Source organism: Rosa rugosa, chromosome 6 (genome assembly GCF_958449725.1).
Source record: "Rosa rugosa chromosome 6, drRosRugo1.1, whole genome shotgun sequence".
Classification (NCBI taxonomy): Eukaryota; Viridiplantae; Streptophyta; class Magnoliopsida; order Rosales; family Rosaceae; genus Rosa; species Rosa rugosa.
The window spans coordinates 49,105,855-49,118,078 of record NC_084825.1 but is presented as its reverse complement, the minus strand read 5'-3'; the positions used below and the strand labels follow the sequence as shown (position 1 = coordinate 49,118,078).

The 12,224-nt window shown below is 38.5% G+C and overlaps 1 protein-coding gene across 1 annotated transcript; it reads right to left on the bottom strand.

The window, feature by feature from the left end:
* Window positions 1-7,647: 7,647 nt before the first annotated feature.
* On the bottom strand, window positions 7,648-10,164 carry LOC133717969 (receptor-like protein EIX1). The gene has a single exon (XM_062144739.1). It carries the CDS (start codon window positions 10,144-10,146, stop codon window positions 7,723-7,725), a length of 2,424 nt encoding a protein of 807 aa, XP_062000723.1. The 5' UTR covers window positions 10,147-10,164; the 3' UTR covers window positions 7,648-7,722.
* Between the last annotated feature and the right edge of the window lie 2,060 nt (window positions 10,165-12,224).

The following is a 12,224-nucleotide window of genomic DNA, read 5'->3' as shown; positions in this document are numbered from 1 at the left end:
CTGGTATCAGAGCTTGTAAAGAGCTCAGCAGGGGAATCCCCAATGGGGACAATGTCTGATTTAATAATAGAGAGACTGAATTCTCTATTAAAATCTTCTGATGAAAAATATCAGATCCTGCAGAAAGAAATATCTAGATATCAAGAAAATCTAGAAAAAATTCCTGTTATAATCCACCAATTAGAAAAATTGGAAAACAAACTGGATTATATCAAAGATCTTCCAAAAACGGAAGAAGAAAAGCTAACAAGTGTTAGTAGAAAAATCAATGAACAGCAAAAAACGCTGGATTCTATGAAAAATATACTGAAGGACAAGAAAGTGCCTACAGTAAAACCAAAGAAGGCTAATGGATTCAAACCATTAGAAAGACCAGAAAAGAATCCTGTTCCAAACATGATTTTTTTGGATCCCTCAACTAGTTCTACTAGTATTCGGTATGAAAAGCCGAAAGAAACTCGAGATGTCAATATGATGAGCATCTTCGGGAAAAAGAAAGGAGTTCAACTCCTAAATGCTGAAGAATTTGAATACAATGAAATCGAGCATGAGGTAAAAAAACGCCTCAATTCCAAAGCTAGATTTCAAACAAATTTACAAAAGGGGAATGTTTGACCTGATGGATAGCCATCATTTCAAATTACTGGAATTTACAACCCCCTCTACAACAGGAGAAACAGATCTACTACTGATCACTCCTGCTGAAGTGGCCCGAGCAAAAGCAAAAAATTATCAATTTATGCACATTGGAGCAGTCCAAGTAGGCATAAAACTTCTTGCTCGAGAAGGCATAAACTGTTCAGTTCTATGTGTCCTACAAGACAATAGACTAACAGATTTTCAAGCTAGTCTTTTGGGAACCCTTGAAGCATCTCTGTGCAACCAAGTAGCATATTTCAACTGCTTCCCCAACTTCTCAACAAGCTTGAAAGATGCAGCTCACTGTCTTAGATTGAGAGTCAAGACAGATGGCATATCCATGAAAAATGATATGCAAGAATTGGCAATAGTATACAGGATATACTATAAACTGATGAGTACTACAGTAGAACCAAAGACAAGGATTTCAAACATCCCTGGTCTTACTACTGGATTCCTCACCAGTCAGAAAAACCATTCACAACAGATCCACAAGGTTACTTGGAATGAAGTAACATTTCCTATTGAATGGAAATTATCTGGTCCGAAGCTACCAGCAGAGAGTGCAAAAGCTAAAATTTATGAAAGTAGAAAGACTGGAGAAATCAGTCTAAATTTTGACAATCACAGAAAAAGTGATGTCTGTCCTGAAAATATCAGGATAAACAAAAATCTTCTCAGAAGAAGCTACAGCACTAGAGAAGCTAGTGTTAGTGGTACAAAAAGCTATGAAGAACCATCAGAGTCCATATCCATCACTGAAGAAGAATTGGAAGCTGATCGAAGCAGACCAGCTAATATGTTTAGAGCACAAAAGCTCTATGATCTCTATGAAGAAGCAGAATTTTGCGAAAATCCCGAAAGATTAGAAAAACTAATCGAAGAAATGAAAAACTTCAATCCAGGAAAGGAAAGAAAACTCCTTCCCTACCAAGATATTGAAATGGAAGAAGGAGAAAGCTCCAAAACTTCCATCACTAGAGAAAAGGGAAAAATGAAACTCCCTATACAGAAGGCCCCTACGGGCAAAAATGGAGAAAGAAATTCTCAGAGATTTGTCCCAGAGGACAAGATACCCAGAGTACCAATTTCCAACTATGGTATCTGGTTAGATTTAGATAAAGCTCTAGACAAGAGAAAAACTCTTGACCAATGGGTAGACAGCCTGATGATGGCATCTGCTCTAACCCTTGGAAAATTTGAAGCCCCTGATCTTCAAATGTACTTTGAAACTACTCTCACAGGAGTAGCCAAGAAGTATTATTATTCTTTCAAAGAAACAGCCAGAGGAAAAGAATGGCTGGAAGAAATCAAAACTTCGAAATCTCCGTATGATTTTGCAGCACCATTGTACGATCAGTTCTGTGGAGATCTTGCAAATATGAGTGAAAAGGCTAGAGAAACGGCCAAATCAAATATCTATGCTCTCAAAATTTGTGACATGAGATATTTTGAAGAATACTTGAATGAATTTCAAGAATATTACTGTACAATCGGAGAACTAGAAAATACTGATCTAGTCAACCTGTTGCACAGAAAACTCCCTGAACCATGGAGAACAGCTGTGCGGGAAAGCATAGCAGAAAAACCAATTGAAAGATTTTCAGTTGGAGGAATTGCCGACAGAATCCGGCAATTACTGAAAGAACAATGCAAAGCCAATCTTAGAGCTAAGATGGCCAAGAAACAACTCAAAGGAGTTGAAAATTTCTGTTACGGAATACTAGATATGCCAACCAACTGGGGATGTCATGAATCCAAGTTCTACAGAAAGAAGAAAGGAAAATATTACTCTAAAAAATTCAAAAAGAGTAACCAAAGAAAGAATTGGAAATTCAAGAAAAGTTCCAATTACAAGAAACAACAGAATGAAGATCCAAAAAAGAAATTCTTCAAGAAAAAGAAGAATACTCATCAACATAAACAACCAAGCAAGAAAGCTTGCAGATGTTGGTTATGTAAAGCTGAAGGGCACTATGCCAATGAATGCCCGGAGAAGGGTAAAAGATCTTCTACTAAGGCTCTCTTTGAAGAATATGAGCATATAGTAGAATCAGCAAATATGAAAGGCTACGAAATAGCCTATTCTGATGATGAAGAAGACGACAGGTCAGTTTACTCTGCCTGGTCTGAAGAAGAAGATTCATCTGAGTCTGAGACAGATTCTGAAGTAGAGTACTTCGAATCCAGACAAATGAATGTTTTGAGAATCAAAAACTGGGAAGAAAGCAAGACAGAATCCTTAATGTCTTCTTATCAGGTAAACCCTGGTACATTCGTTTGTGACTACTGCTTATGTCACGAAAAGAATGGTCTCCCTATGTTTTGTGAAGAGTCAAAAAAGACTTATCACAAAGAATGCTTCATAGCTGAAGCAAGAAGAAAAACCAAGAATGACCTTGTCAGCCAACTTGTTGAACAAGAATATGAAGAATATTTCTCTGAACAAAAAGAGAAAGAAGTAGAAACTCTGTTCCAAGAAATTATGGAACCATCTTCCTCAAAAATAAAGGAAGAAATCATCGAAAAAGAAAAAATCGATGAAGACATAGAACTGGTTGAAATACCAGAAAACGAAGAAATGGTGAAACCACCAGAAACTGTTCAAGAATGTAAACCATTCATTCCAAAGGAACAAGCTCAAGAAAATGAGCTTCAGCAATCGAAAGTCGTCTCTACAAGTAGATACAGCAACTACATAGAGATTGGACTAAAATTCCCTGATCACAAAAAATATCATCTACATGCCTTTGTAGATAATGGATCAGGATTTACAGTTGCAAAAAGATTTGCAATTCCAGAGAAACTCTGGAAAGAAGAAAAGAAAACAGCTACTGGTGTTACTTTTGATGGAAGCCATCTCACCATGAATAAAGTAGCAAAAAATGTTCATATCACCATTGGTGGAGGAACATTTACCATCTATAACGTCTGGCAATCTGAAGGCCAAGGCGCAGATTTCTTGTTGGGTAATGATTTCATTCTCCAACAGAGATTTATTCAGGATGAAGAAGCAATAGGCTTCAGAAAAGGAGAACGGGTGTTCTGGGCTGATAGGCTTATTCAGGCCAAAAGTATTGTAGGTCCAAACTTTACTACCCAATATCAGAGATCGCAATAGAATAGTGGTGATCTTACCCCCTACAAACCCAAATTTGAACCCATACTCCAAATTAAGCAACAAGAAGAACTACTTGTTGAAGACTCTTCTGAAGAAGAAGAAGAAGAAACTAGTGAAGAAGAAGAAGCTAGTTTCATCCATGAGCATAACCTCAAGCATTTTCAGAATAAGCTTGAGTCTCAGAAAATTCCCACTCTTGAAAAAATCAAGAAACTACTCGAGCAGAACATCGATGTAGATCCTCATAAGTTTTGGGAAAAAGACCCAGTGGTCTGTGAATTAAGATTGCATGACATGAATGCTATCTGTCATGTCAAAGCCATTCCTCAATACAAAGAGGAAGACCAAAAAGAATTCAGAAAAGATATTGAAGATCTCCTGAACAAGAGATTAATTCAACCTTCCACTAGCCCTCATCATGCTCCAGCATTCTACGTGAGAAATCATGCAGAAAATCTAAGAGGAAAAGCTAGAATGGTGATTGACTACAGAGATGTCAACAAAAAGACTGTCAAAGACGGTTATCAAATTGCTCAAGTAAGAGTACTGATCAACCAGCTCAGAGGAGCTAAAGTCTTTTCAAAATTCGATGCAAAGTCGGGTTTTTGGCAGGTCAATATGCATCCTGAGAGTGTACCTCTCACTGCATTTGGAACACCTCAAGGACATTACGAATGGTTAGTAATGCCTTTTGGTCTAAAGCAAGCTCCCTCCATCTTCCAGAGAAAAATGGATAATATCTTCAAACATGTTGCGGAGTTCTGCGTTGTCTACATAGATGACATTCTTGTCTTCTCCAAAAACAGAGAAGAACACATGAAACACCTCCATGAGGTTGTAAAGCTGATAGTTCAGCATGGAATTATCCTAGGTGAAAAGAAAATCTTCTTTATCCTTGATGAAGTTGATTTCTTAGGAATAAATATCAAGAATGGAGTGATAAAACTCCAACCTCACATCCTTGAGAAAATCTGGAAATTCCCAGATAGAATTCCTGATGCCAAAAGTCTAGAGAGATTCCTTGGTGTCATAAATTATGGAAGAGACTTCATTCCCAAGATCTCAGGGTTAACAGCAATGTTATCGCCTAAAACGAGTTCCAAAAGAAAATGGAACTTCACAGAAGATGATGAAAAAACTGTGAAGCAGATAAAAAATCTCTGCAAAAACCTCCCTCCGCTTCAACAACCCGAAGAGAATGACGAGATTATCCTCCAAACAGATACGAGTGATAATTACTGGTCCGGTGTAGTTCTGGCGAAAGCGCCTGGAACTAACATTGAAAAGATCTGTAAATTTTGTAGTGGCAAGTTCAGCCCTGCAGAACTAAATTATCCCACAGGGGAAAAAGAAATTTTGGCTGTTAAGAAAACTATTTTAAACTCTCCAGCTTTTCTTGGAAAACCCTTTACTGTCCGCACCGATTGTGCCAGAGTAAAAAATTTCAAAAATTTCAAACTTGATAAAGCTGCTGATAGAGGAAGACTAGCTAACTGGCAATTATTCCTTAACCAATATGATTATGTTGTTGAATTAATTGCAGGAAATAAGAACTATCTTCCAGACGCCTTAACAAGAGAATTAGCCATGTTCAGCAAAAGAAATGATGACGACGACGAAGGTCGCAATCCCAGAAGCAGAAGAACTGGGAAAGAACATGAAACCAATGAGGATCCTAAAGAAAAAATCCTCAAAAGATTTCTGCTAAGTCCAAGAGGCTTAGCCACAACTGATCAATCCCAGGGTAAAGGATTGACTAGCCCGTCTCAAACGGCAGACGGTAAAGGCTCATCAAGACCGTTGACGGCTGTTGCTTTGCCAAAAAGCAAACCTACTCCAACTGGAGTGCTAAATGTCTTTAATTATGAACTTCGAACCTTCGATACTCCTGTGTTCAGAACTGGCAGGAGACTTGCTTACCACCAGAAGGCAATTCTAGATAACCTTTTATTTGCCTTTCAGGAAAAAAGCAGTGGTCTAATGTTTCCAGCTCTCTTTGCCTTAGCTGAGGAACTCTATGAAAACGGCAGACCACAGTTTGAAGAAATACAGCAGAGTGCTATCAAGAAAGAAAAAATTAACTTCCTTGAAAATCCAGAAAGTGCTAGGGTCCCTATCATGGCACTCACTGAAGCAGATTGGCATGACTTCCACAATCTGATAGGAAGGCACAATTCAGAAGACCTTGTTCCTCCAACTCTCTTTATTATCTCAGGATCATATGTTGGAAGATACTTAGTAAATGTTCAGAGTGAACACCCTCAAGAACACAAGCTTTGGCTTGTTGAAAATGGTTTTGTCCATAACCTGTGGACTAAAACTAATGATGATCTAAAAGGTTTGCCACCCATCATCGTCAATACAGTCAAGAATGTCAGAAAAACTGATGGCATACTCCGACTAAAGTTTAGATCTACTCCTCCAGAATGGATTAGAAAGGCAAACGGCGAGGTTGAATACATTTCTCCATATCATTATGTGAGAATTATTCAAAGAAAATATCTACAACCTGCCTGTGTTGGGTACAACGGACAACCAAATTCAAGCATCCCATGGATGAAAGCCATGGCCCTAGAATATATGAAGAAGATCATCTCTGAAGATATCAACAATACCTTCCTGGCAGCAGGAGAAAAAACTATTATCACTGCCTATGATCATCCTGACGTAGTCAGTAGTGACCTATTTCTATCTCTCACTAGAAAAGAGATAGACTCAACGATGGCATGCATGCAGTGGATAGAACGACTTGAAAATGACAACCACTACAAGATGTATGTTGATACAGACGTTGAAGATAATGCCACAACGGATAGAATGGCCCAAGCTGACAACAACTCCTTTGTCTTAGGCCATAATTCTGAAACAGACGAGAACATGTGAAGCAGCAGGTGTAGAAAACACCGAAAGTACTTTTGGACTCTTCCCAAAAGCTACTTTTGCTTTTCAAAAAAGGAAAGGTGAAAAACATTTCACCCAAAAAGGAACCTGCTTTTTCCTTGTCCGACCTCCACCAACAGGAGCACTCAGGAAAGCAGGAAATCACGGAGTTGAACTGTATATTTTATGTTTTTGAATTTAAGTTTGAAGTCCGCTCTCTATATAAAGAGCTTGAGTTTCATTTGTAGAGGCATCGAAAAATCCCCACACATCAAAAACTTCCACAATCTGTAAGATAGCTTAAGAACTTGAGCAGAAGAGTCTTCTCTCAAGAAGTAGCAGTGTGATCTTTCTTTCCTGTCTAGTGTGAAGTGTGCTTCCATTTACAAGTAAGTACTGTAATCATTCTCATGGATAGCTAAACAGCCTTTTAGCTGTTTACCTGAGAATGAGGCTCTGAATTCTTAGCTTGTAATTATGTTTATATAAATAATTTCAGTGTGTTCACCCACTTCATCAAGTTTTAAATTAGCAAGTTAATTTCTGTTATCATAATCATGTTTGGCTAGTATCCTATACTATCTTTTAAGTTCAAGATTTTCTGATTGTTAGGAAAATTTGCCTCAGCTTAAGATAGAAACAAGCAGCAGTGATTCCGCCTGTTAAAGTAACCATTAGGCAGGAGGCCGTTAGGTGAAAAACGTGGGCATGTTGAAGGCTAGTTTTGTTTTTCTCAGAAGTTGAAACAGGATTTTCTAAGAAAAAGGTGAAATTGGACCCAAAAGTCAGCTTAGGATACACTAGGCACTACTTTAGAAAAGACTACCCTTATGAGTCTTTTCCCCTAAAAGTTGTGTAATTGGGCAAAATACAAAGATGATGGATTGATTGGGCAAAATACCAAGAGATTTTGGGCAAACGGGCACAACCCCAAAAAAAAAATTAGAATAACTACTGGAACAAAATCATAGAACGATGTTCTTTCATTGTGTCAAGCAAAGAAGAGAACTACAGACAAAATTAAAAAAATAAACAGACAAGTTCTTTTTAGCAAGGAGAAAAAAATCCACAAAACTAGCTAGCTAGACATATTCAACAATTACATCATAAAGTTTAAGCACAATGCTATTGAGGAATCGTGAAAAAGCAAAGCTCCATGGCATGTTTACAAGCAATGAACCAAGTATACTCCAAAAACCAACCATGAATCCCAATCCCAAGCTCAGATAGAACCACTCGTCTTTAAGTAAACCATATCCTCTGTGTTGCTCAACCGTTGGGGGTATCACTTTGCTTGCATTACAGTTCTTGATGAGTGGAGGACCACAAAGTTCATTGCCAAGAAAGCTGGACTGATCAAGGCTCTGAAGCTGAGTGCTTTCTGGAATGCGTCCCGTCAGATTGTTGTAGGACAAGTTCAAGTGACTCAGAAATGTCATTCTCGTCATGCTTGAAGGAATTTCACCAGAAATTTGGTTCATCGACAAATCGAGAGATTCTAGTCCTCCCATATTACCGATCTTTGAAGGGATTCTACCAGTCAGAAGATTACCGGATATATTCAGATTTTGCAAGTCGATGAGACTGGTCAATTCCTCGGGGATCTCCCCAGATATAGCGTTGGCTGAAAGATCCATGCTTGTTACCAATCCGAGAATGTTGCCGTATTCCACTTCTCTCCCTTTTGTCACCAAAAACATATTATCTGTGTACCTTTGGAGGATCGAACCATAAGCAAATTCAAATGGGACAACATCACCATATAACTCAGACGAGTCGACCATTGCACTGAAATTGTGAAAGCATCTTGGTATTGCTCCCGAGAGATTGTTATGTGCAAGGTCCAAGATTTGGAGATCTGTGAGATTACAGAGTTCATCAGGAATGGCTCCTCGAAGTTTATTTGAACGAAGGTTGAGAATTTTCAATTTCAAAAGAAATTTCCCTATCCATGTGGGTAGGCTCCCCACAAGCGCATTGCCTCGAAGGTCAATGACTACCAAATCCGAACTGTTCTGCATGGATAGAGGTATTTCCCCAGACAGATGATTATTCCGCAGGTTCAATAATCGAAGGTAGACCAAGTTCCCTATGGAGCCTGGTATGTTCCCACTTAAATTGTTGTTCTCTAACTCCAAGACTTCCAACTCTTGCCAATTCATCCAACAATCAGGAATCTTTCCAGTGAGAAGATTGTTCCCAATATAAAGACGACTAAGTTTATGAGGTACATCACAAAAAAAGTGAAAGACAGATCCAGAAAAGGAAGAATTGGAAAGATCCAGTATATTCATGGTAGAGGGAAGAAGTGGTAATGAACCATGAAAATGGTTACTGCTTAGGTCTACTACTTCTAACCCCTCAACAGCTATACTATTTTCAATATTCCCATGCAAGTAATTGTTTGAGAGGTTTAGGTAACTTAGTTGGGAAGATGAGTTCCAAAACCAATTCGGAATGGTACCTGAAATTCCTGTATTGGATAGGCTTAAAAAGTCTAACTGCCTTTGTGTCTGAAGCCACATCGGAAATTCAGGTGCAAGATGCCAGTAATCTAAGAACATTCCTCTAAGTTGGAAAGGAGGAATCCAATCTCGAGGAGTTTCCAGAGTCAATGAGTTTCCTCTTGCTTCAAATTGTTCGAGTCTTGTAAGATGAGTAAAATGCACTTCAGACACTATACCTTGAAATGAATTGTGATGTATAACCAATTGGTTTAGCCTTTTGAGTTGGCCAATGCTTTCTGGCAGAGCTCCATCAAACTGATTGTAACCAATATCAAGCACGATTAGACTTGTTAAATTTCCTATTTGGGCTGTTAAATGACCAGAAAAATTGTTACTATTTAACCGCAATGATTCGATATGATGTGAACTACATGCAGACAAACTTTCAAGGAATTTTGATCCATTTCCATTGAAATTGTTAGCTGATAGATCGAGCTCTATCAAGTTACAGAGATTTCCCAACGACTCTGGGACTTTCCCTCCCAAATCATTTCCGATAAGAACCAGAGATTCAAGATAGTTCAAACTAGACAATGACTCAGGTATCATTCCTCCGAAGCTTGCTTGTGAAAGGTCAAGATGAGTTAAACTTTTAAGAGAACCAAAAAAGCTAGGAATCTGTGTTCCTTGAAAATCGTTGTATCTTAGATGCAAGTGGGTGAGATGCGTTAAATTGAGCAGGGAAGGATTCATCTTACCACTGAAGCGAGAGTTGGAATCGTCCCAATCTGCATCAAGATGCAGCTCATGGATGTGGCCGGTTGAGTTATCACAGACAACTCCAGCCCAATGGCAACAGTTGGAATCTTCTTCAGCAACCCATGTTGAAAGGCGGTTGGACGGATCAGTAAGATCTTGCTTGAAGATAAGAAGCGCTTGTTTTTCACTTTCTCTACAAGCAGGCACACCCAGGTTTCCATTGCACGAACCAATACTAGTAGTAATGGTTGCAATAGTTAGCAACCTGAGAAGAAAGAAGGCTCTCATGGTCCTCTCCATAAAGTAATAGGAAGTTCGTGAATTAATGGTGGATGTGTGGATAACAGATCCGTCTGGGGTGCTATATATAGGGTGTATTGGATAAAAATAGGGTAAAATTCACAAATGATACCTAAATAATCACGAAATGTAATTTTTGGTACCCACAAATTTTTAGAGACTTGTGGTACCTCGACTATTTCTCCATTACCCCATTTGGTACTTCCGTCCAATTTCTTGTTAAATTAGCTAATGTGACACATATTTGGTCCACATGTAGACATTAGGGCATGGACAAAATTGTCTTTTGGCCTCGACATTTCACTCAGAATTTAAAAAAACTATTGCCTCGAAAATTCCTTTTTCGTCTCTTATTCATCGAGCATTATTGATTGACAGAAAGAGATTCAAAGCGAGATTCGATTCTCTTTTCTTACTGAAAAAGCTCACCGAGATGGTCAAGATGAGGCAGCTGACGAGTACTGGAGATATGAATTTAGGGTTTATGGGACTCCTGAATTTCATAGTGAGCGTCATTTCTCATTCACTTTGTGGTCCCAAGATGGTTTATATATGTTTTATGTTTGTTGAAATTATTGATTTGAACAAAATTCGTTAGGTGTATTGATGACTAAACATATTTGGGTTGAATTGGTTTGTTGGTGTTTTGGGTCTATTTAAATGCATGCATCTAGTAGGAATGGGTCTTTGTTGTTTGTTTTCTAGTTTGACTCTATTGTGGTTTAATTTATGTTACTTGATGCCTCATCCGAATCTGAATCTAATTCATCTTTCTCCCTCAACTCTTCACTATCATTAGAATGGTCTGAGATGTAACCTGCATATCCCATGTCATGAAACTTTTCAAAGACATCTTCATTGTCAACATGTTTATTAAAGTTTGCATCATCCTGTCTTTCATCCACCACATGTACTTCCTCATTATCATCTTCTGGCAAGATTTCATAATCACTACCAAGTATCAACTAGCACTTCCTCTGGTGGTTCTAAAGAGTCTGGAGGTATATACTCCTCATCTTGTGAGTCTTCATCTTCAAATTCTTCTTCAACATATTATATTATTATATGATCCAAGTTTGTGCTGTATACTACTACTAGCTAGCAGGGTCCAACCGGAGACTATTCTTCACCAAAGGAAATTGTGTAGAAAGATGTCAATTTTGGAAGAACCGAACCGTTTTATGTCTGTCGGTTCGGTTTCAATTCTAAATTTGTGTCTGATGCAGGAACCGAAATATAGACCCAGGCCTATATAAATAGTTAAATACCCACTGGAAGTTTACCCAAAAACAATAAAACAATACCCACTATCATGCCTTTTCACCTCGGAGACTCAACCAATTAAAGCAAAGCCACCAGACCACCGACCAGCAATGCCTCTTTACCCCAAAAATAATAAAACAATACCCACTAGCTCATACTTTTTACCCAAAAACAATAAACAAATACCAAGGATGTTGATTTGATTGATTTCTTCTCTCTTTCTATCAAACAAGACCCAGCCCGACTTCAATACTTGTTCTTCCCCAGTTTCGAAAACGCAGCTCTAGCCCCCAAGTCAATCGGCCATTTTAGTTTCAGTTTCTTCCCCAGGTTCTTCCTCAATTTCTTAGACTCAGCACATTAACTGACCGAAAAGTCACTTTCATAGTTTCATCCCGAATCGGGATTTCCAGTTCATCTTCATCACTTCCCCAATTCCCAATTCGATTCCTTCGATTCCCAGACCGGTTACAGGCTATAACCGAACCGAAAAATACGGTTCCGGTTCCAAAACGGTTCCGGCAAAAAAAAGCGATCACACCGAACCGGAAAAAACATTTCGGTTTCGGTTTCGGTTCTGGCAAAAAATGTCAAAAACAGAACCGATCCCAGCTCGACTCTTCATCTTCAAATTCTTCTTCAACATATTATATTATTATATGATCCAAGTTTGTGCTGTATACTACTACTAGCTAGCAGGGTCCAACCGGAGACTATTCTTCACCAAAGGAAACTGTGATAGAAAATTTTTGGGGCTTTAATGACTGCCACAACCGTTACCTAAAAAACAAAAAAAAAGAAACAAGACCAAGACT